Below are 25468 nucleotides of genomic sequence, written 5' to 3' on the forward strand. Positions count from 1 at the left end.
CAGCGGTGCTGTCAGAATTATTTAAGGTTGGTGAAAATCAGAAGGATCAGGCATAGTCAGCTCTTCTTGTCCTGTGCTGCTTTGTGTCGCTTATTCCCAGCCACCTCAAAAACCTTTCAAAGTTCATTTTTATATACCCTACATTTCAAAAGAACAAATTGCTGTGATTAACAGTCCTAATATGTATATACAAATGTCCGTGTTTATGAGCAACTAAGGTAGTAGTTTGGCCTTCTGTTAGAAGAAGAGATGATGTGAATTATGATCTGTGTGGGAATTACTATCTGTAATAATCTGATTAAAAGGAATGCTTAACTCCTGGAAGAATCAGATCCTTCCCTTGAACTCTGGGGAACTTTTAGGAACTCAAAAATATCTTCGTGCAATTCTATTTCTACTCTTTCTAGTGTCCATCTCCCTTATAAGCAGTAATGAGCCATGGATTTTATCTAGAAAATATCTCTTTCACTTTAATTACAATTCTAGGCATCTGGGAGACTAAGCAAGTCAGACAAAAGGATTTTCTTTTTCATCGCGCAGAGTTTGTTGCCGTAGGCTTTTCTGCCACGGACATGTTTCCTGTGAAGTTCAGCATGGCTTAGATCAAAAGGCAAACGCAGCCTGTGATTATAATGATGGAAAGCCTCTGGCTTAGTGCAGAGATGAGCCTTCTGGAAATCTGGTTCAGATAATAACTCATCCGAACCTTCAGTTTGCAGATTCAGGGCGGGGGGAGCTTTTTAACTCCAAATGTTAACAGTTCCTATTTCTTTCTTTAAAGACAACCTAATACAATTTGGATGCACGCTATCTCTTTACACTCTAACCTGCATAGAACAAAAAAAAGGAGAGATGCTCAGCAGTGTCCGGTAAGTCAAGCTTCTGGCCCTCCCACCCCGTAGATTTACAGCTGCGGAGAGGCGAGTGCCGCACCGAGGGGAAGGCAGTTGTTTTCTCTGGTGGCTAATCGGTCGCTGTGATTTAGTGTCAATGCCAAATACACAGACTCTTGATTTTTCAGTGGGGTAGCATAGAAGTCCTTACCCCAGTAGAAAAGGAGGAAAAAAATACCAGGAGTTTTCCTATGTTGCAGAAGCCTACAGAAGGTAAACACCCAAAGGAAGCTGCACCCCTCGCACGACCCCCCCTTCACAGCGGTGTGGCTGTCACCGCACCGAAGGCTGGAAAGCCTCAGCGGCTCTTGTTAAGGCACGGGGTGCCAGGTAGCCCCCGGCCCCGTGTCCCACCTGCCTTCGTGCAGGGCTCCTGCCCGGTTCCCAATGCCGAGGGAGCAGAGAGGCAGCCCTGGACCAGCGAAGGAGGAGCAGTCAATATATTGATTCGTACACGTTTGCTTCTTTCACGCAAGAGAAGATCTTACATTATGAAGTCGCATCCATTTAATCAGGCAAATGAGATGTTATACAAAAAAAAAGCCAAAACACATTCGTGGTTACAGCCCATGAACTGCTGCTGTCTTTCAGATAGTAATACAAGTTCGTTCGTGTCGTTTGAAGTGGCAGGAGAAACCTGCAGGCTCTCGTGTGTGACCACAAAACCGCCTCTGCCCTCGGAGGTGGCCGTCGCCTGCACGAGGAGGCTGCAGCCCTTCCTAAGAGTGCGAGGCAAAACCCGTGGAGACGAGCAAGCGTTGGTACGCTTTGTGCTGCCACGCTGGATTAAGAGCTATTTTTAACTAGTAAAAGCACCCTCCCCAGCCCCAGATCTTCAGTAATCCTCAGTAAAATGTTCGTTTTCCCTTTGCCCACCATACGCCTAGTCCCGCGAGAGGCTGGGCACGAAGCCTGCAGGCAGGGACTGCCGGCTGCTTGCCGAATGCAGGTGTGATTTGGGCACCCAGGCTGGATGCCTTTCAGCAGCTGTGTAGCACAGTACCAGAAATGCGGTATTTTATTTCTCATCCATGTCTGCAGAGAAGGTTACAGAGGGATGGGTGGTCAGGGTGAGATGCGCAAATTGGGTTTGGCTAGTTTTGCAGGAAAAAAAGAAGCAACACAACAATCTCTTGAGCTACAACACCCATGTGCCCAAACATACACCACCATTCCTAAAAGTCATTCCCCATTTTCCATGTAGTAAAAGAAAATTACACTTTTTTTGTGAGATTTCTTCTAAAACAGCTCAATATGCTTTTTAGGGTAAAGTTTGTTAAAAAAGAAAATAGTGGGGAGGGAGCAATCCCAAAAAGCTTGGCAGGCTGACAGCGTTTCAGAGCTCTGCTAGATTCTGATTTCATGCAGCAAATTAAAGGGAACTCCCTCAAGAAAATTGGACTGCATATTTAAAAAAAATAATCCTACAACCTTTTGCCTCAGCTAATATTATTCTGACACTGAAGTGTCTACCTAGGGACAGCTGTTTCCTCTTCATGACTAAATACATGAGTAAGTTTATTCCATAGAACAAAATATAGGATTATTTCATTTGCCTTGCCCAATTTCTGTTTCTTCTCTTTTTTTTCTTTTCCCTTTTTTTTGTTTGATTAGCTGAAGGTCGAGGAGGTGCCTTTCCTAGCAATATTTACATCTCTGAGCATCTTTTCCCACTAAGAAATAGCAAAAGCTCCCAGGAGTGCTTTCTTCATGGAAGAGGCAGCAGAAATGCTTACAGCTGTAAGAAGCCTACCTTGAGCTCTTTTAAAAAAAAATAAATCACAAATACAGAAAAAAAAAAAAGTAATAAAATAATTGGCCAGCTCAGCAGTTACACATTTGTTGTGCTGCAAAATATTCTGGTTTTCCTCTGGTGAAGGGAGTTTGGTGGAGGCATTGCATTGCAGCTTATTAATATGGCACTTGCGTGAAATATAAAATTCAGTCTGCTGTGCACACCTTTGGTGGGCTTGCTGCCGAACGGGGCAGGGGATCTGGTGACAAAGGACGCTGAAAAGGCCGGGGTGCTCAATGCCATCATCTTCCTGGTCTTACTGGTAAGACCAGCCTTCAGGAACCACAGGCCCCCGAGACCGGGGGGAAGTCTGGAGCAAGAAGATGTACCTTGGTGGAGGAGGACCAGGTCGTGGAATAAAAGTTCCACCTTTAATACAGTGACCCCAAAACACTTTACCTGGGACTGCAGAATTCAGGTAGGTTTGTTTTCTGGTATATTAACCAAATGATGGAGTTAGTTAAGAAGTAATCTGATTTCATTACCTTTTATTCAACTGCCTAGAAAAAATTCCCGTAGAAGAATGAGACTTCCTTTTTTCCAGAACACTGAAATATTTTCAACTTTATTACATGGGGAATTTGTAGACTTCTCATAGGGTCCCTGAATCTTTAAAAAAACCTGGCTCAAAAAAATTAAAAAATATTATACTGCTTTTAAGTTCTTTAAGGCTTAAAAAGTGATATTGCTCAGGCTGTGAACAAAATGCAGATTTATTTTCACAATGAAATCCTGATAAAAATTCTCCTTGGAGCTCACCTTTAAATACAATCAGGTATGGAATTTTCCTTATCCAGCCCAGAGCCAGGATTGCCAGCAGTAATGAGGCCAACAGTATAACCACTGAACTGAACGTGTATACATATATACACGCTGCATGTGCGTGTGTGTCCAAGGTGCTCACTGTACCCTAACATGCTGACAGGGCTAGTCCCACCAGCAGTTGGTTTACACCCAGAAGCGTGATTATTCTTACATCTAGCCGTGAAAATTACCTTAATGCCATATACAGTAACTGAAACATTATCTCATTGTCCAAATAAATACCTTTCTGGATCCTCCTGATCTTTTAATGCCAGCTGTGACTTCTGGAAATGACTTGCCCATTTTAATGATACAAACTTTTTCCAAAGCCTTTCAGATGTAAATGACTGCCCTCAAGACCATTGAATGTAAACCCCTGTTCTTTTTAAATAGTCTTTTTAAAAAAAACAAACAACATAACGGACTACTCACTCAATTGCCACAGAATGCAACTTGTACATTACTTTTTCATGCACTGTTTGTACCCGCTCGGGTTCCTGCAGTCTTTTGCATTTTCATACAGAAATTTTACCTGCCTCTACAGTATGTCCTGTCACTCATTTAACCTCCTTTTCCTATGTTATTTTTTCATTACCTTGCCTGTCTCTGCACTTCATGGGTGCTTTTCCAGAGCCTTATTAGACTTACCGGCACAGGACCCATCTCTCATCTTGGCGCATTGGCTGGTCTCTGCTCCGAGGAGAGGCGGCTGGTCCCTCTCTGACCCAGCTCCTCTCCTGTGAGGCTGCGATTTCTGGGCCTCGTGAGCCTGCACATCTTTCCAGCACTTTGTTTTTTGGGGCTGATCCCAGCCTGGCATATGGGCCTGGCACAACTTGCAGCTGCATCCATCAAAGGCCAACGGACCCTTAATCATAGGTGTAAGTTTTTGCAGAAAGTATTCAGAGAAAATCTTTTTTGGAAGTCCCCATCTGAATGGAAAGTATCATTCTGAATACATTTAATAGATTTATTAAATTTAAAAGAACATAGAAGTTGATATAGATTCTTTAGAAACCCGATCTTTACTGAGACAAGGTACTTCCTTCTCCATCAGCTTTCTGCAAATGTTTTTCTGCTTATTCAGTAAGTGAAAAATAGGAAACTTTATCCTTAGGTAGTTGAGTGTCCTACACCCATCTCTCACTAGGCTGAGAAACGAATCTCTTCGATCCTTCAGATCACAGAAAAACTCAGCAGTTAATATTAATGACCTTTTAAAAGCTTTTAAGGCAAGTTTTCACAAATACATAACTAAGACATTTGCTTTGGCTCTTCAATAGCTTATGAAAATGTTGTGGTTGAATACATCTCCTGCAGTTCCCTTTGCTTTTCGCCGTGGGCCAATTCTGCCCCACGGGAAGCTGCGGCATGCTAACGGTGGCCAGGGTGGCCTCCAGTGGCCACCTCACCGCACACTCCAGTCCAACAGCGATGGACAAACACCCCTCTGATAAAGCCTTTCACCCAGCCTGGCCCCAAATTTTCTCTCATGGAGGAATCACCAGCCAGTGCTCAGACTCCCAAGCACTTCAGTATCCAGGGCACGACTGCGACCAGCACAAGATCCTTTGGAAGATGCTTGAGCAAGCTCAGCCCATGCAGTCGGTGGTGGTGGCCTTGTACGAAATGCCCCATCTTTGCGTCTTGCTGTGTTCCTGATGGCAGGAATTAATTGCCTCAAGGAGTCCGGAGGAGAGTTACGAGTTGGTTGGAAGAGTCCCGGCAGAAGTACGTCCATCCAGAGCTGCATCAGTTTATGCACAGACAACTCTGCAGCAACGCTGTCATGCAGAAATGGGAAGTAAATGCCGCAGAGTTTGTATTAATTATTCAGTAGCTTCTGTGCAATGAAAGACAAAGGCAAAAGTGGCGTAAAAGTAGAGTAAGACCTCGGGCGCATTCCCTGCACGGACCGGGAAGGGCAAAGGCTGTGGTCCTCAAGCATCAGTAGCCTGTGCATCATGTCCGGGTGATCCAGCCAGCGCTCTTCGGCGCTTTGCAGGTGTGAATATCTACCACTTCTAGGCAGTCCTGGCAGCGCACAGCACAACACCAGTGGAATTTGCACTCGCATTTTGTCATTCTGCTGACGCGGGAGGTGTCGTAGCCTCTCCCGCAGCACATCACTTCACAGCTGTCCATGCCACGGGAGGTCTGGTTACAAACCCGACCAGCTGTCCCAAGGGACCCTGCGAAGGAAACGCAGTAAAGGTCAGGAGGGGGATTTTAAGGAAGGACAGAAAGCATATGAAAATAGGGATAGGAGACATAATTTGCAATGTATTTGATCCTTCAACATCACATCACCCAGGATTCAATATCAAGCCAGAGAAATGCCTATAATAAGGTAAAATTGCTCTCAAATTCTCCCGTTCCTCCTAGAAATCAGGTCTGGAGATGAGAAGGAGTAAAATGGACCTAATACTTCAAGGCTCTGCCTGATTCTGTTGGTATCATCATGCTTTGCTTCATCTCTCCGTAGCACCTTTTACCTCTCCAGCGAGCCGATACCCCCCCGAGGCAGCCGTGCAGCCCCCTCCTGCCCTCTGCGCCCACTCCCCCAGGGCTGCGTGAAATGGGGCGCCCAGGAGGAGGACCCCCAAGGTGCTCAGGACCCCAAGGGCTTAGCAGGGGAGCTCTGGGTGGGCAGGGGAGGGCTGGGAAAGAGGAGACCGCTAAATTTGGTGGCCGCAAGGGACACAATAGGCAGAGCAACCATGCTGCCGGTGGTTACAGTCTTTGCAGAAGCGAGCGCAGGAGCACCCCAACCACTTGGCATCGCTGCTGCGCCCACCCACGGCTCCCGTGTCCACCAGTTCAGGAGGCGGCTGAAGGGTGGCTGCTCTGTGCACTTCTCATCTCTGTGGGGTAAGCACCAAGGGTTCTCCTCCTCTTGCTGGACAGAGATTAGAAGAAACTAAATTATAGCCTGCTGTGGACGGAAAGAGGGTAGGGAAGCATATCGCGCCTTTTCGTGTTCTTAAAACCTCTCTGGAGTGGCTGAAATGACTCTGCCCAACTCCACATGGCACAAAAATGACTCTTTAAGGCATGCCTTAGCCTGAACTGCTCCTGTACCACATCATAGGAGCTGCTGCTCATCTAACACAAACTTATCTTAGGCTACACTTCAGGATCTATACCGCAGCTGTTGACAGATTATTACCACCAGTCTGAAAACTTCATGAATACTCATTGCTTCACCTAATTTCTTATGTATTGCTATTATAAATCAATTTCAGGTATACCCATGAGATGAACATTGTTCTGACATTTTCCCTAGACCCAATTATAGCTCCATTCTTCTGTTCTTGGCCAAAATGGGATTCCCTAAATATTGACTGTGGACATTAAATTAACTGGAAACATTTTACAAAGTGTATTCACAGGTGTACATCAAACATTAACAATTCACCTTCTTAAAGAAAAAAAATACATGCAGACGTTAATTCAAATTGGCATGAGCTAGGATAGCAAACCAATCGTAATTGGTTTATTATTAACCAAAACTTAAGCTGTAATTAATATGTAATTATTAAAACTCTAAGCTGCATAAATTCTAATTTTCTTTTTTTCCCCCCTATGGCGTACTCATGGTTGTATATACCGCCGCTGTATTGAAGCAATTCACGACATACATACAAGAATTTGTTGTTCCTCTGTCCCCCACTGTCCCCAGCACGAGGGAGACTTTGTGTCTTTTTGAGCCTGGGCCCAGCTACTGAGGCAGCGAGTGGTCTCAGGGACTTGAGTAAAGTCACCCTCTCAGACTGCAGTTTTTCATGTGACTGACACATGATTTAGCCTCTTTCTTCGCTACGTGGGGGGAAATTTTGCTCTTTTCGCATCAAAGTCAGGACAGGCTTCGACTGCTGCCCCGGAGGAGTGTTTCAGTCCCTGGAAGGCATCTCAGCCTCCTCTCCCATAGCCTATATTCCTGTAATTACTTAAATATTTAAATATTCACTGGGTAGAAATAGACACCCGCAAAGCTTCAATAGCAAGTCGCTGGCGCCGGTCTGCTGCAGGCAGAGCAGAAGGAGGGTGCTGCGTGGCCGCCGGCCCCCCGGGCTCAGCGGGAGCCCACAGCCGCCCCGGCTGCTGCCCACGGCGGAGACGCTGGTCCCGGCTCAGGGGTCCTGAGCTCCACGGTGCTGCCGGGTCGGCCAAGCGGAGACCTGCCGAGCCACACAAGGGGGAAGAGGCAAAGGGAGGAGAAGACACGCTGAACAGAGCCAGAGACGGGCTCCTGCGCCTGCAGCCTCGTAAATCCTGGGTCGCCTCGGGGTCCGAGCCTGCTCACGCTGCTGCCCGTGGACCAGCGCTCCGCGTAGCATCCCTGGGGAGGCGGCGGAGCAGCACTTTAAAGTGAGTCGCTGCTAACAGGGGGAGCACCTCACGTTGACGTAAAAACCAGAGACGTTGCATCAGGCGTGCCCTGCACCAGGGAACCGGCAGTGATTCCCAGTCTCCTGTCCCCGCAGCCAGTGCCGGCACCTGGATCCCGTGCAGGGGGTCCCGGGGAGGAGAAGGAGGAGGAGGAGGAGGAGGAGGAGGAGGAGAGGTACCACCAGCAATGACCCACACGGGTGCACAGCACCCCTAGCAAGCCCTTGGCCACGCAGCTCTCCCCGCAGGGCCAGCTGTACCGGGGCAACCTGCATGACACGCAAAGCAGTGATGCCAAAGGCCTTTCCCAGATCCTTTTTTCAGGAATCGCTCCACACTGGGGGAAGAGAGAGTTCCATTGGCCCCCAGTGCCCCCAGTCTAGGCAGGGCTGAGGGGGCAGGAGGATGCAGAGCTACGCGATCCGCCTGTGGTTCCGTAGGAAGCCTGTGGCAGAAAACAAACCAAACCCTGCTCCCTGGCCACCGCGGTCTGCTCCATCCATGGCACCGTGCAAGCAGCGGGGACATCCGACCACAAGTGCTGGCGCTTGTGTCAGCCCACAGCGACATCCGTCGCATCCCAGACTGTGCAAAATACCACTGAATAACCACTTTTACAGGGGCTTGTCCTGCCCTCTCTGCTCAGACAGAAAAAAGGTACAGGGGCCAAGCTTGCGACTCACGCGGTTAACGTTCTGCATCAGGAATTTGGTGCGAATTCCCGCTGGCCTCCCCGCACAGGCTCTCCCTCACCTCCCTCGCCCGGTGAGCCTGGGCTGTGTAGCGCAGCACGCCTACGACAATAACCTCCGACAACCGCGATTCGGGTTAGGTTTCAAAACGCTTCGCGTTTTGCTCTCAGCGTGCAGTTCGTGCGAACCGAGCCAGACCCACGATAGCCTTCGCTGTGCCACCGTCGCGCGGCGGCCGGCCAGGCGTCGTTCCTCCAGTGGAGGAAAAGCAAATCCGCTCAGGGCCCTGCCGCTCGGCTGCTGGGGGGGAAGGAAGACCCCACGTCCCCCCACGCCTGGCAGGAGCTGCCCCAGCCGAGGCACAGGTTAGTTTCCAACTCCAAAGTTCTCATTTCCAGATGTTTGGGGAAATCGCACAGCAGCGAAGGAGAACCTGAGTGGGATATGCCCGCTGGTTTGAACAGGAGCTTTGCCACCGACTTCAAATCCAAAATTATTTCAGCTGCTAAGAGATAGTCAGAAGCCAGTATCATCTGACACTGCCCGCAATACAACATCAACATTTACTGTGCCGCTAAGAGAGGAGACTAAATTATCCATAGAATGCGACAAAAGAGAAAACAGGCTCATATAAAGGCTTAGTTTCTGAGCAAAACCAACACTTTTTAAAAGTTCTAACAGCATCTTCAGCTTCTCTTGTGAGAAAGACGACGAGCAATAACTGGGAGCGAGCAGCCAGGCAAGTTACTGCTCTCCTTGGCAGGCACTCAGGTACCCAGGTGATGAAGACAGCAGAAGACACTAAACAAAATAAGGCAGAGTTTTCTGATCTTTGCCTGCTACCTGTGATGCACCTCCTCATCGCTTAAGAGGCAGGAGTATGTTCTAACTTGTAAAAAGTTTTCCTGCAACCTCTTTGTTTTTATTTCAAGTGTTGGAATTGCCATGCCGACACACAACATTATACCTGCCAAAACATCCACGGCTTTTAATACTGCCAACTTTACGGCCCATACATCAAACCCTTTCTTCTTGGTTTGCACAGTTGTTTTCTTAAGCAAACATATGGTAGGTAAGTAAGTCGAAAAATATTTTTTCCCATTTCTAAAGCACTAAAATGTATTTATTCCTTTATAACATGAGATTTGCCCTTCTATGTTTCTATTGATTAAAATTCAGGCATCAAGCAATAAAGTTCATGATTTGACTTCCACCTAAAAAAAAAAGAAAAAAAGCAGTGAAATTCCCAACAACAATAAACTAGTTTCCACACAAGTGTTTGGGGAAAGAAAAAGAAAGAAGGAAATATTCACAGAAAAGAAGCTCTGAAGCTACTTTTTAAATCAAGAAAGATTCACGTGGCACCTATGTACAACACCCCAGTAGAGCAGGGCTGGAGAGAACAGGCAGCCTTGTCTGGCGGGGCTGGGATTTCCCAGGCCAGCCACAAAGACACAGCAAGGTGCTAATAAAAACAGCTTATCCGGCTTCAGTTTAGAGTAAACACGTGTCTCGTTCTAATCTCCACAGCCACTGATAGCTGTCTAATGACAGCTCTCAGCTCCCAGAGGCTCTTGGGGCGATCGCGCTGCTCCCCTGCCGGAGCGTGCTTGGAAGAGAGCTGCCCTGATGGAAGTCATCGCAAGCTTCACCGTCGGCTTGCACGGGGCTGGGACTGCACCCAACATGTTTGCAATGCGTAAATTGGGAGATACGGGCCAAGAAGTCACACAGGGACTGACTCTATGCGGCTAACCTCAGTGAGCAGCTTTTGACATAGATCAAGATCGGTTTCCCTCCACGGGCTACATACCTCAAGTACTAACACATCTTGCCCGACACCAATACTTTGCAGACCATACTTTAGGTTCACATTTTTCTTTCACTCTGGGCTTGGCCTCATTCATCTCAAAAAATGCAGCAAACAGCTTACGTGGGGCAGCAAGGGAAATAAATTAACACGAAAATCATCCCGTGAAGGACCCGAAGCAGATCACCCTGGGCGTGTGGTTTGCCACCCAACGCACGGCTCCGTGGGGCTGCCCGTAGCACTGCACGTGCATCTCCGGAGCGCTTTCCACCGGGACACCAGGTGCGGAGGGTCCTCAGGCACAGCCGCAGCACCCCGTCTGCCTGGTGGGGACACAGAGATGGCCACCGCAACCCAGGCACGCAACCCAGAGGCCGCGACGCTGGCTTTGACGGCGCCCAAACCGCGACCACGTGAGCGTCGGGAGAAACCTACGGATGACTTGAAGCACACGGCACAGGGGTTTGCAGCAGGTCCTGAGGGACTGCGGCAGCAGCCTGAGACCGTCTGCACGTAGACGCAACCTGCCTCTGCTCCACCACCGCCTTCACGCAGCTGAAGCCTGGTTGCTACCAGAACAGTCGCAAACTGTCAACACGCGCTCGCCAACGCCATCCGGCCGCTCACCCATCGCCTCCACCTTGGGGACCCAACCTCTCCGCTCCGTAGGTGCCACCTCAACACGCGTAGCTGAGCTCAGCTTGCTCTACACACTTTGGTGGGGGTCTCCCTGCAGGAAGAGGCTTCACTCAAACACTGCCTACGTTTTTTGGTTGCTCTGTACCAACTAATTTTTAATAAACCTGTCGTAAAATGGGGCGGTTTTTTGCAGTAAGACATTACACAGTTTTAATAGTATCTATGAACAACAGCCTGTAACGGAGACTCAGCCAGCACGCTGGCGATGCCCGCGCTACAGCTGCTCAAACATTTAATCCTTCCTAACAGAAGCTTATAAGCAGACAAGCAAGAAGGGTTTTTTTTAGAGCATTTCAGAGGTGAAGTTACGCACTCAGGGTAAGACAGTACACGTGACAGAGTGCCACTTGTGTACTCCTCACTTTAGTTCCCTTCACAGCTTCTTCATTTCTAACAGGTCTCTCCCTGTGTAGTCCTGGGTAGGCTTGTGTTGGTTTTGGGAGCTGGAAATGTATGCTAATATAAGGGAAGACCGTGCAAAGTGTGGCAAAATTTGCAAGTTCATGCCGAGATTTTCAAAAGCCCTCTGGGATGTCCTATTTTTGTTTCTATCAAATTATGAGTAAAAAATTGTGAGTAAAAATTATTTCAGCACCCATGTGAGCAGAATTAAGTGAATTCTGAACATGGCTGAAAAAATCTTCCTTTGGTCCTTTTCTCAAAGTCATGAAATCTAGACAAGAGGTGGTCACATTATTACGTTTTCTTGCTACTGAGTTGTTATTAGTGATTTCTACATATCACATGTCTCCCGAAAGCAATGACTCCCCTTTTCCTTCTAGGGAAAAAAAAAAATACTAACTAACGCCACATTTTTCATGTAGCGGGGGTGATCCATGTATGTATGTCCCACTGTCTCCCCCAGACAGACTGCCAGACGCAGTGGAGCGTGTTCCAACCCAGCACCCTCCGGTGGGTGCTCACCACCAGGGAGAAGACCCAGAGTTACAAGCTCCGATGGCAGAAGACGAGGTATGTGGGTTTTTGGATAGGCTGCTGCTGCTACAACCCCTGAGCACCTTTAATTTACTGGTTCACGTGCGTTAGCAGACCCGAGCCACAGAGGACACTGTCTTGGTCGGTTTACAGTTTGTGAAGCCGTCTCCTAGTCAAGTCATGATGCTTCGTAAGATTTGCTCTGCGAATCCTTCATTCAGTCCCAATGCTAACCAATCACCAGATATGCTTTTTTTTTTTTTTTCCTGAAGCACTAAATTGCTTGAATTCCCCAGAGAATGAAAGGCAGAACTGTATTCAAGGACGTACTAATGCGCTGTGCTATTAGATTTAGCTGACGCTGAGATGCTCCCCAGCTATTTCCAAACTCAGACTTCCATAATCTCATTTCATTTCCAGTCATTTAACAGAGCTGACACTCTGGAGCGCTCAACAGGGCAAACCAAAGGTAATAAAGAAAAATTGCTTCTCAGCTGCTGAAATTACCTCTCTCAAAGCCAGATCAGTTTTTGTTTGTATGATTCTTTCTTTGGTCCACGCAAGCAGCAGGGCATCCCACAGCCCGTTAAAGGTTTACTGCAGCTTGCCAAAAATGTGCTCTTCCAAACAGCCACATTCTCTGAATTCTGGGCAGCAAAGGAACACCGCCTCATCCGCAGCCTTATCTTGAGCTGAGCCAAAGCACATGTCAGACTCTGCCATCTCTGCACAGGCTTGACAGCATCAGGCAAGCACGCGTAATACACCACGGTGAAAAATGCCCACTCTTCTCCACGATAACAAGACTGACAGATGAGATTAGTCTTAGTACAAAGAGATTATTAAACAGCTTTTTGACATAGAAGTGGATCGAGTACGGGCTCTCCTTTTTGGGGGAAAGAAATCACGGGTTTTACAATGAACAAGGCAACTTCAAGAAATAAAGTTTTGAATAAATCCTAGTCTGCAAAGTTAGTCTCTGCGCAATGCTACAATGTGCCCATTTAGTCACTTGGATTAAAGTATTAGACTTTACAGTATTGGTCACTGTGCAAGGAACAACATGTGCTTGTGCAGGTAATAAGCATCACCTGCAAAATCCATAAATAACATTTAAAATTACCTTGACTACTCAACTAACCAGAAACACTGTACAATATAAGCATACTGGATGAAATTCTGGGTTCACCGAAGTCAATAGTACATGACCAGGATTTCACATATTGTTCTTATTTAAGTACAGTTGTTTTGCAATGCTTATTCCAAGTAAACTTGGATTGTAAATACGCAGCAGTGCCAAAAAGAGTTGAGCTGCATCGCTATCCAGATACTTACGGATATGTCATACCGGGTGCAATGTGGTACGTTATACAACCTATTAATTAGTTCCACAACATCTTTCATACATTACTCAGTCTGGCTCTCTTTTCCACATTTCTGGTTTTCTAGTTGCTAGTTTTTAATTGCCACAGCAGGAAATACTATACACGGGTCAAGAACCGTTATAGCAGGATTCCTGGTGCTTGGCAATGCCTTGAATCCTCTAACACTGTTATTCTCTATTGGAATCTCTGAAAGCAGAAAAATCCAGTGTTAATAGCAGCCCTGAAACTTTACCTCTTCCCACTGGGGCTGGCACAACTCTTCAGAAAATGTGATGGTTATCACGGGTGGAGCCAACCCTGTCTCGTAAAGAGGAATAAACAGCTGTGTCGCGCGATGCGGCGTGCCGTGCCCCACCGACCCCGATTCCTTCATCCACCTGCGTGCCCTCCAGCTGCCTTGCCCCACGTTACCGACAGCATGCTCGTGGTTTGGACCAAGCTGCTGTACCTCCTGCACCACCGATGGGGAGAGGTGCGTCTACAACTAGGGGGGCCACGGGCCACGGTGAGCTGCGGGAAATGGGCAGATAAAGGAGGACGCTGGTCTCTCGGGAGTCCGCACCAGTAGCATAACAATATGGAAGAGAAGCAACGCGACAGGAGGTGGTATCGTGGGGACATCACGGGACTTGAGGCTGCTGTAGGTGCACCCGGCAGCTTTGGAGTGAGCCGTGTGATACGAGGGTGTATGTGGCTGTGTACGGTGTGGACCTGCCTCCAGAGCATAACTCAAACTTGCCCTAAAAGCAGCTTTTGCCTTGCAGTGTCTCCAGGGATCCATAGCATCTGGAAGAATCTGCTGAATTATATTAGAAAAACTGGCCGTCGTACATCTAGGGACGTCGAGGAGCTATTGTTCTTGTACAGAGCTGTCCTTCCCAAACATCTTCCTGCCTGCTTCCTGCTAGTTGCATGCATGGAATTATATATATATATACACACACACACTCAATAATAATGATAACTTTTGAGCTTCAAAGTACAAATGTCTGAAATAAAACCATTCACGTGTAATGACAGAGGCTTACCTACATCCCTGTCCCTGATACAGTAGTCTGGAGAGCTTTCAAAGTATACCAGGTCATTCTTAGTTGGCTTCTTAAATCTCTTATTAGCCACAGTGAAACCCGTGCCATCTTGATTCATGACCACCTGAATCGCTCCATTGTACTTCTTCCACAGATAATCTCCTGTTTTCCTAAAGTCTGCCATGGCCAGCCAACAGGTCCTTAGAGTGCATGATCCACTCACACCGTGACATTTGCACTCCTGTTTCAAAAACCGCTTCACGGCCTGTTTAGAAACGCAGTAAAATATACACAGGTAAAACAAACTGTAATTTACGCTTCCCAGCCCTTTTCCGTTCACCGGTGCTGCCAGGCGTGCGGTGGGTCTGCAAATCACGGTCTGTGGTGACACCCACTGGTAACATCAGGTCATCCCCACGTGGTTGGGCTGCTCTGGTTGCTCGACTCAACCGCGCAGACAATCCTCCGGCTGGTGGGCTTACCTTCCCTGCTCCTGCCAGTCATCCCCAGGGGCGAGATGGTCCAGAGGGCCAGGGCACGGACTGGACGGGAGGAAACCAGTTGGGAAATGGGCAGAATCACTCAGCCCCTCGGCAGGCGAAGGCACCCCCTTTCCCCATCGTTCCAGCTCCAGCATCGCCGTGCTGAGCCCTCTCTAGCTCGCCTTCGTGAAGTCGCCCTTTGCCCGGAATAGCGTTTCAAATATTGCCCGGAAATTCATAGGCATTTCGTATTTAAATGATTTTACAGAGGCTGTGCAAAGCGTCTTACCTGGGCTAGGCATCAGATCTATGCAAAATTTTAAAATACGGTATTTTTAAAATGCTTATAAACCTTTTAACAAACATTTTAGAATAAGATCTTCATTAGCTTGCACTGGAGAGATCACCTTCATCATTAATTTAATGTCTGGATAGCATTAAAGCCATTTTAGCTTCATCTCCGACATTTAAGCTATCCGTATGACGGAGAACAACAGATGGGTTCGTATACAATAAATAATTCATTCCTAATTCTGAAGATATGGATATTTGATCTATAAATATTATGCCTTAAGGGTTCATGAAATACGAAGATTTTAGAGTTTGTACAAGAGGAACAGCATCATGGGAGGAAGGTAGGAGAGAGGAAAGTGCCATGATTAGAAGTGAGACTGATGCACAGTGGGGCAGCATTTTTCAGCCAAGCACTTAGTAATAAAGCGAGAATATGTTATAAAACCAAAGTACTTTTAATTTTCTTTCCAACTTGTAAATGATATGACTACTTCAAAGAAGTCACTGACATTCCCACAGCCCCACTTCATTGCCAATGGTACTATCACAAAACCGGGATTTAAGCAGATGCTGGGTTTTAATTATCTGAGTGAAACTCATTTTAACTACTCATACGTTTAAAACAACTTGCTGGAATAGTGGAAGAAGTACCTAGGAATGCAGGATTTTTTTTTGTCAGTGCTGTTCCTATACTGATACACAGCATATTATTTTGTATGATTCATATGGGAATATTGTAAATATTTATTCTATGTGGTTTTGAATTAGTAAAATCTGAATAGTCTAGTTTTAAAAGAAACCTATCCACACTCCTTTGGGGGGGTGAGAAAAAGCCGAGGGCACAGCTGGTCTTACCCAGATCCGAATGCCAGGCTTGTGGATGGGCTGAGGTAGCAAGACCCCTAACAAAGTTAAACCTACACTATTGCACTGTGGATGCAAAGCAGCATCCCTTTCTATAAAGCAGGTCCTAGACCATATGAAAATGTGCTGATTATTTTTAATCAAATATATTTCTTCAAGCCTCTTGATCTTTTTCTAAAAAACCTACCTGCTTGCCGATACTGTCTTATTATTTGGCATATGTATTTTTTTAAACTTACTAAGACGCTCATCTGTTACAGAAAGTACTTCCCAGCATGGAGCTAATTCACCCCAATAGAGTCTTTGCTTGTGTTGTAGACTGCAGTCTCTTTTGCACAGTAACATAAATACAGCCATAGTGCTGCATATGCATATCACTGATCTGAATAGCCTCATCTGTCTATATTACATATTAATTATACCTGCTGGTAATAAACAGGTGAAGGAAAGATGTTGAAGGTGAAAAATTTATCAGAAAAATCATCCACTTGCAGTACAATTCATTAAAATTGGATCTTTTCTTCTAATAAGGGCTAGTTAGTATAGAGCAATTTTACAGTTTATAAAGGGAACATTTTAATACAAAAAGATCAGAGTATGAACAGTTTGCTTCCTACTGAACACACGTAAAGGAAAACCAAAGACAAGAAGCATCTACGAATCATTTTAGAAGTGCTTGGTCTAGCACAATAAAAAATTTTGCTGTCTTATTTCAGGTGTCATGGATGCAGCAAGTTTTAAATAAATTTTGAATAATGAAACAGCATATTCCAGTTTCATGCACTATTCTTACTACTTATAGCTACCACTACAAAATGTCCGTGCCTGTGTTCCTCAGCCCTTGCACTGGCAGTGGGCAATATGTCCAGCAAGTACTCCTTCTACTCACCTACAATAAAAAAGACTCTTTTTGTTGAAATTCAGGAATGGTATTTTCACACAATGTTTAGAAAAGGGGTCTGTTTAGAGCAGGTCGTACCCCAGGGCCAACGCCTTTTGGAGGGACATGTATTTTGGATTTATTTTCTTAAAAAGTGAAGTAATTGTATTTTATATCTGCTCATTTTGTGTTTAGGTTTACCATATACATACGGGAATGGACAGGATGGTTTTTTTCTCCAATGCTATTTTGAGTTTACTCTTTAATAGTCAAGCCTGTTCTTCAGCGCGGTCTTCAGCCTCCCCTAGGCATTTCTATCCTCTACTACCCAAAAGTAAAACTCCTCCGTATATGAGGCTCAGAACTAAACCTCCATCCAAACTGATCCTGCAACGTCTTGGACTTCTGCTTAACATCCCCCCCAAGGAACCGCTGAACTGGCGCAGACGGGAGCACTGTTAAGCAGTTGCACCCAGTCTGTTTGGAGATCTCTGCCACACCGACCCTCCAAGGGAGACAGAAAGAGCACCTCGGTCTCCCGCTCGTCCCACACTTCTTCCTAACTGCTGAGACCAGTCAGCAAGGGCCAACCATTCCCTGCCCCAGGCCCGTGAGAGCTCGCTGAGAGCATCTCCAGGCCTCGGGGGGATGGACACCCACCTTCCTTCCAGCTCTGTTGTTGTGAAGGTTCATCAGTGCCCTTGCATCTTTTCCTTTCCGTTCCTTGGCATCCACAAAGGCTCTGGCAAATTTAATGCCGTAGTCGATGTTATCGCTGCAGCCACCCCAGTCAAAATGGCCTTTGCTGTCCTTGGCAGAGCCTTTCTTCTTGGGATCGCAGGAGCAGGATTTCAGCTCCCCTTGGCTACATGCCCTGGTGATGGCAAAAACAACTCCGGCGGAGGAGATGGCATGTACGAAAGCAGATTCCCGACTACCTGAAACAAAAAAAGGCGCTTTAAAAATCGTTGGGGTAGGTAGTTTGAGTGGCTATCCTAACTCGAGCCAGTTAGCCTGGACTTTTTTGCTGAGCAAAAGATAAAACTGGGCTGAAATCACACAAATACACATTCCCTGGAGCCAGAATTAGTCATGGCTTAAACTTGGACCCCTCCCTGGTAAAAGCTCATCAATATAGTGTTAGAGTTGGAAACATTAAATGTTTGCTTCTGATATTGATTAATATACTTTCACGGATCAGTTGTTTTGTACAGATACGTGACTAGGACAGCTGGTATTTCCATCATGTTTCATCGATTTAGAAAAATATATGAAGTGCTATCTCAGAGATAAGTTTAAGAAATTATTAAATAGGGACACTGGAACAGCATGTAGGTTGCAAAATACTGCAAATAACTTTAGAAACTAGCTTTTCCTCTTCGAAGCACTTGGAATAAACTTTCCTGCTTAAAAGGCAGTAGGGAGAAATCTTGGGTGTTATTTTCTGAAAACAAATTAAATTTAGGTTTTCTGCCTAGAACCAAGCCCGGTAACCATGATTCACACAAACAAGTTCCATTGAATCAATGGCACTGCTTGCGTCATGCTTGAGGCAGGATTTGGCTGGGCAGCTGTGACTCCTCCACGCCAGCTGCGCGGGCAGTTTTCCCTTCTCTTAATGAAGACACTTTATTATACCAAAGATTATCTGCATTTCTAGACTATGCCTACTCTTAGGCTATCGGGTACATATATCAACGTAGTAATTGCTTAAGTTTATTTTAAGATGTAGTAATTTACAATACAGAGCTACCTTATATTGGCACAGGTCTATTTATGGGAATGGGATATTTTCATACTTTAAAAGTTTGTTAGCACTGAAAGAGTGAGAAGTAGACTTTTGTGCAGTATCTAAGACCACTAGCAGTGAGAGAGACCCGTTCGGAGGATTTGTAAGCCTTAAGCAACGCTAGCGCAGTAAAGTAGGACCCCAAAGAAGGAACGTTATCTGTGATTTTATTGTAAGGGCAGCATTATGCCATATAACTTCTTATTTAGTATTTCTATCCCAGTAGCATCTAGATGTTTCAAATAGGAATGGGCCCCAGGCTTCCATGTGCTGTGCAAGCCTTTGGCAAATGGCAACTAAGAGCTTGCAAAAGGACTGGGCAAAACTTGCCTTCCCTACGCTGCCTTCAAAATCAGGCAGGAGATATCACGGCTTGTTAGAAATCATGCTCTTTTGAAGACTTATTTCTGAGAAAACATATTCAGAAACATCAAAACTTTTTATAGCGTTAATTAAAAAGAAACGCTTGATGTCGTTGGAAGATAAATATTTCATTTGAGTTTATTAAACTAATCAAAAACATTTCATTTCAAATTAGAGCAATACCAAGCTACATTTCCCATCGCAATCACTGCCTGATCAGGCTCAGCATAGAGCTCAGAAGCCCGACGCCTTAATTCTCTCCCATGAGCCAACAGCGAAAACTTCCCTTTTGGAAAAACTGCATTTTTACTTTTTTTTTATGAAATAGCCTCATCAGAATTAGGCCATGTTCTGCCAGACTTGTTTTCCTGAATGTCAGACAAACCTCATCGAAAACTTCAGCTGATGGGTGACGTTACTGGTTACTCACAAAGAATTCCTGAGGGAACGTGAAGCCGCTTACAGGAACCGAGAGCTTACCAGCCGCGGAGCCTGGCACAACGATGCTCTGTGGATGAAATCCCACTGCTCGGGTCAGCGGGCCCAGTATCTCCTGTCCTCCTCCCCATCCCCACCGCTGGCTGGGGCAATGGCCCCGGGGTACTTTCCTCCTCCTCCTCTCCTTGCAGGTGCCCGGCTGCTCACAGCCCGGGGGGGGCTGTCTCGGACGGTACCCGGCACATCCCAGGGACACAAGCGCCCAAGCAGGGTCAGCCCCACCGGTTGCGTGCCCAGGTGTGGTGTTGGGTGAAAAGAGCCGCGGTTCAGGAGAATCTCAGCACGTTTATCACTTGGATAAGGGCATCCTGGCAGGGTAACAGATGTCAGCCGTTTCTTTGAGCCGAAAGGACTGTATAAGCTGCCCAAAGACTCACTAGATGCCTTCGTCCAACATTTAGACGGCAACAACACCCTGCTTAACCGTCCTCCGCCCAGGGTGGGAAGCACATTGCGGTCCTCAGCTGCTCGGGGTCTGCACAAGCCTGGCTCCCCCCTACCAGATGTGTCCCCGCTTCTCGCTCCCCCGGAGCCTGACCTGAGGGACCGATTTGTCGCATCCCCCCGCAGAGGGCTGAGGGCCTGGAGGGCAGCACAGCATCCCCCACGAAACGCTCCAGCGGGAACCAGCCTGCCAAGGGGTCGTCGTCTGCCACCCCAACGTGCTGGGCTGCTGTTTGGACGCGGGGTGCCCCTTTCAGCCCCCCCAAAGCACCGGTGTCCCTGGACAGGGCGGGCTGTGCTGGAAAGCCCTTTGCCCAGCTGCTGCATTCTGGCCCCTCGGTTTCTCTGTAGCCCGTAACTTGTGGGTTTGGGGTCCACGATGCACCAAAAAGCTGAGAAACTGGGAACCGCAGGGCCTGGCCCTAATGCGCCGGGGTCCCCTTTCAAAAGCTGGCCCTTGCCTTTCTGCTCCGATACAGGTTTTGAAGCAGAGTGGCACTTCTCCTCACCATATGCACTGCCCTGCCGACTGCGAGACCCCGGGGTAACTTTGCATTTCCCCTTCCCTCCCTCCCGAAATGGGAAGCGAAGCTTCCCGGCTGCTAGGACCAAGGGCAACGGGAGGAGGGTCGCCGCTTGCCCTCGTTCCCGTGTCACCGACGGGCACCCCATCCCTAAAACCCCCTTTCCCGCCTTACGGGGACCCCCAAAACCCCCTTGTCACCCTCAGCCTCGCGTGGAAGGCGCCCACACACACCCCCCCCACGCCACGCGGGACTCACTGCGCAGCAGGACGCGGCCGAGGAGGCGCTGCCCCCGCTCCAGGGCGTTGCAGTCCCAGCGGTGCCGGCGGAACTGGTGCTGGCACTCGGCCGTCCAGGCGGCCACGCCGCGGCCGATGGAGAGCATCGCCTCGGGGTAACGCCGGCAGAGCTGCCGCTGCCGGCTCACCAGCCCCGGCACGTTGTCGCACATCACCCGCGACGAGCCCACGGCCCCCATGTACCTGCGGGAGGGAAGGGGCAAGGGCAGAGGCGGGGAGGCTGCGGTTACCCCCCGGGGGGAACGGGGGGGTCCTCAGCTTCCCCCCCCCCCGCCCCCCGGCAGATCCAGAGCTGCAGCTGCTTTTTTTTTTTTTTTTTTTTGATGGAAATCCTTCAAAATCGGTCTCCGGCGCTGTGTTGTTTTTTAACAACGTGAAGCGTTTAGGAGAACCCCAAACCCCGCTATTACAGCTCCTTGCAGGACTTTAAAAAACCCCAAACAAAAACAACCAGCCTTGACAAAAATTAAATTACATCATCATCTGCGTCCAGATGGTCTCTATTAGTCCTGAAATGTTTCGAAAGGTACCTTTTATAAACCCCAAACTACTATAGGTGTCTTTTGAAGGGATCAAACAGAAGAAAGTGTCCTTTCCTTGGATTTTCATTACTTTATACGACCAGAAAGTCGTTAAAGCCGTGACTTCCAGAGGAATATATATTTAAGTGGCAGCTAAAAGACGGCACGACAGAAAGCCATCGCCATAAATAACGTTTATACGGCTACGGACACAGATAGCATTTTTCACCGAAATATGCTCAGCCTGATAAATCAGGCTTTGATCCCGCGTCAGCCCGTGTCAAGGTTAAATGTGTTCCCCAGGTTTGTAAGAAGCGGTTTAACTCCTCTTCCCCGCCAAGACTTCTCAGCCTGGGCTCGGCTGGGGTCCCCCCACCCGTTCGAGGGGGCAGGTTCGTGTTTCCATCGCAGCCCGTTCCCCGGCCCCCCCGCCTTGAGCTCAAATATCAGCCGGAGCCGGGTCCCCCGCTGCCCGCGGGGGGCTTCCCACCCTTTGCACTTGCAGTTTCCAGTGCAGCGAGGAAGAAACTTTGAAGGAGGAGGGAGGGTAACAAAAAAAATGTAAATTATTAATAACAAAATACCCCTGCTGGAGCCAATTCCCAGAGGCGCGGGGAGGGGGGGGGGGCTGGCTGCCAGCAGCAGCGCTTCACCCGCGCACCTCGGGTGTGTTCCCTGCAAGCCTGCCTCCTCCTCCTCCTCCTCCTCCTCCTCCTCCTCCTCCCGCTCCCCCCGCCGGCTCCGCTGCGCCGGGGCAGCGCTGCCAGGGCCGGGAGCTGCCCCCCCCCCCGTACCCTTGGGCTCTGCCGAAAGCCCCGCTCAGCCCTCGCAGCTGCTCTGCGTTTAGGCCAAGGAGGAGGCCGGGGAGCGGGGACGGGGTGTGGAAGGAGATGCCGAGACCGTCTAATCCCGCTTAGCTTTAAGGCCGGGCTTTCTGGACCGCAGCAGCTGGCAGCAGCGAGCTCCGCTTGTACGAGCCTGAGAGGGAGAGGCTTCCCCCCCCCCCCCCTAATTTCCAATTAATCCGACCCCACCTTCCCCAAGAGCAAATAAAAATTCCTGGAATTGCACAGCTTACCACCATGAGGAGGTGACCGGTGGGGTCGCCCAGACCAAGACCAGGGGAAGAGACCACCAGATCCCAGAGAGAAAGTTCATGTTAGAAACGCTGCGGTCCACATCAGGTCAGTCGCGGGGGGCAGAAGAAATCCCATGGAGCGACAAGGACCGGCAGGAGCGAACGCACCTTGAGGGCTCCCTCCTGCCGCGGGTCAAGCGCCTCCGCATCCCCACGCGCGGCCGCAGGGTTCACTGACCCCCTCCCGGGGCACGGGGGGTGCCGGTGGGTGCATCGCTCCGGACTCCTCCCGGTTCGCCTCGCACCAAATCCTTCAGGGCAAGGAGCTCAGCCCCGCTCCCATCCTTCATCTTTGCCCTGATCCAGCTCTTCCCTGCAGTCACAGCAAAACTGAGGGGCTGGCGTGGGCTGCTCGCAGACTGGGTGGGTTCTGCTTTGGTTGGTGTGTGTGGTTTGCCTTTTTTTTTTTTTTTCTTCCTCCTCTCAAACTCTGATGGATGAAATGATGTCAAGAGACACTGGGGGAAGAGGAGGAGGTAACACCTCCGATTAGGCGAGGAATCCCGAGGAGCCAGTTGCTTTCCAATAACCCTACAACGAGCAGACGGCCCGTTCCAACGCGCCAGCGGAGGCTACGCCAGCCGCTGCGCACCCTCCGGCAGCGACCCTGTCCCCCGTCCCCCCGGCTGCCGGGGACCAGGCAACCGGCACCGCGCCCGACCCCCCAACCCCGGGCACACACCGGGCTCACCCCGAGACCGCGACCTGCTGCCGGCGGGAGAAGCCCTCAACAAGGGCAGCCCCGGTGCAGGGGGGGCCCGGTGCACCCCCCACCCCCGGCGACCCTTGTCTGGGGGAGCAGGGCGATGCCTCCAGGGCTGGAAGCCAACTGGAGAACAAGGAATTTAGCAGCTTTATTTCTGCTTAGTGTCACCTCTGTAAGGCGAACGCAGGGGAACAGGCACTCCAGGCGAGGAACCCGCGTTGACAAGAGGGAGATGCCCCAGTCCCAAGTCGGCCCTCGCTGGCTCTAACAAAGACAAACTCTGAAGGTGGCCAAGTAACTTAGGGACTGACCGCACGGTTCTTGTTCCTGGAAGAAGCCTTCGGTTGTCAACCCCAGGTGAAAATCCTGGAACAGCGAGCGAGGAAGCAGCCTTCGAGTCCTGTTCTTCAGGCAGCACTGACAGCCGCGACTCTCTGCAGGGAAGGCATCGGTCTTCCAGGCTGCCGCTCGCTGTGACTTCTTGAGACCACAGATGGAAGCGTGTAGTGCTTCAGAAAGAAAATGCAGAAGGTAGAATTGTATCAACTTTCGAGGTGGCAACATTCACCCACTTATCAATTTAACTTAAAAAAAACCCCAAACGCGCCCACAGAAACCACCCACCCACCGCCCCAATATCAGAAAAGCTTTTGGCTGCAAAGACTTTGGGTTTAAGGGCAACTGAAGCTTGGAGCACATTACTGCTTCTCCAACAGTACTACTTGTCTAGAGGCAACTACAGTTCCAGTTACGAACTCCAGCAGGTCTTAAAAGCAACAGATGAGCATTCAGCATCTGTTTGATAATCAGCGTGAAAAAACACACACCTATTTTCAGCTGCTGGCCAACTTCAGTTTCTGAAGTTTAAGAGATTCACCTTGGATCAATTAGCAAGGGTGTCCTGGTTTCAGCAGGGCTAGAGTTAATTTCCTTTCTAGTAGCTGGGAGAGAGTTATGTTTTGGATTTAGGATGAGAAGAATGTTGGTAACACACTGATGTTTTCAGGTGTTGCTCAGTAGTGTTTATACCAAGTCAAGGATTTTTCAGCTTCTCATGCTCAGCCAGCAAGAAGGCTGGAGGGGCACAAGAAGCTGGGGGGGGGACAGCCAGGGCAGCTGACCCAAACTGGCCAAAGGGGTGTTCCAGACCATGGGACCTCATGCCCAGTACATAAACTGCGGGGAGCTGGCTGGAGGGGGTGGATCACTGCTCCGACATTGGTCAGTGGGTGGTGAGTAATTGCATTGTGCATCACTTGTTTTGTGTATTTCAATCCTTTTATTATTATAATTTTATTATTATAATCGTTAGTTTCTTCTTTTCTGCCCTATTAAACTGTTCTTATCTCAACCCACCAGTTTTACCTATTTCCTTCCAATTCTCTCCCCCATCCCACGGGGTGTGGGGGGAAGCGAGCGAGCGGCTGCGTGGTGCTTAGTTGCTGGCTGGGGTTAAACCACGACAAGGGGAGAGAAAGAGAAACACCAAGGAGAAGACAGCAAATCCCAGCAGTGTTTTAGACCCCTCTGAGCAGAGGCTACAGTCCCCCCTGCTACCTGCCTTCTCAGGTTTGCAGTAAGAAGTTGACCTGTTTGGTTTGCCTGAGATACCCTTCTGTATTAACAGGAGCTCCTTTACCTGTGGCAACCTCCCCAGTGGCTCATGAATGTTGTCCTCTTCCTCTCCAGAAGAGACATTTACCACATCTGCATTCCAGCTTTATTGCTGTCCACATTCCTTCTCCGAGCCCTACGCTCTGTGCTGGCCTTACATGAACTCACCTTGGATCCATTATTCCTATTAACCACTCTCTTGTTACACAGAATGACAGAATGGGAGAAGTGGGAAGGGGCCATGGGGGACCGTATTGGGTTTGCATGGCAAGGTTTTGGTAGCCGGGCAGGCTACAGGGGTGGCTTCTGTGAGAAGCTGCTGGAAGCTTCCCCCATGTCCGACAGAGCCAACGCCAGCCGGCTGCAAGACGGACCCACCGCTGGCCAAGGCCGAGCCCATCAGCAATGGTGGTGGTGCCTCTGGGAGAATGTAGTTAAGAAGGGGGAAAAAGTGCTGCGCAACAGCAGCCAGGAGAGAAGAGTGAGAATATGCGAGAGAACCAGCCCCGCAGACCCCCAGGTCAGTGCAGAAGGAGGGGGAGGAGATGCTCCAGGCGCCGGAGCAGAGATTCCCCTGCAGCCCGTGGGGAAGACCCTGGTGAGGCAGGCTGTCCTCCT

General features: G+C 48.8%; 1 protein-coding gene across 1 annotated transcript; it reads right to left on the reverse strand.

The window, feature by feature from the left end:
• Nucleotides 1-4195: 4195 nt before the first annotated feature.
• Nucleotides 4196-22669, reverse strand: WNT2 (Wnt family member 2). Its single transcript, XM_075059087.1, has 5 exons — nt 22471-22669; nt 20831-21054; nt 17615-17892; nt 14435-14699; nt 4196-5684 (listed from the first exon to the last, which is right to left on the reverse strand). Exons 1-5 carry the CDS (start codon nt 22548-22550, stop codon nt 5455-5457), a joined length of 1077 nt encoding a protein of 358 aa, XP_074915188.1. The 5' UTR covers nt 22551-22669; the 3' UTR covers nt 4196-5454.
• Nucleotides 22670-25468: the final 2799 nt, after the last annotated feature.

The sequence above is a fragment of the Buteo buteo genome, chromosome 28 (assembly GCF_964188355.1).
Source record: "Buteo buteo chromosome 28, bButBut1.hap1.1, whole genome shotgun sequence".
Classification (NCBI taxonomy): domain Eukaryota; kingdom Metazoa; phylum Chordata; class Aves; order Accipitriformes; family Accipitridae; genus Buteo; species Buteo buteo.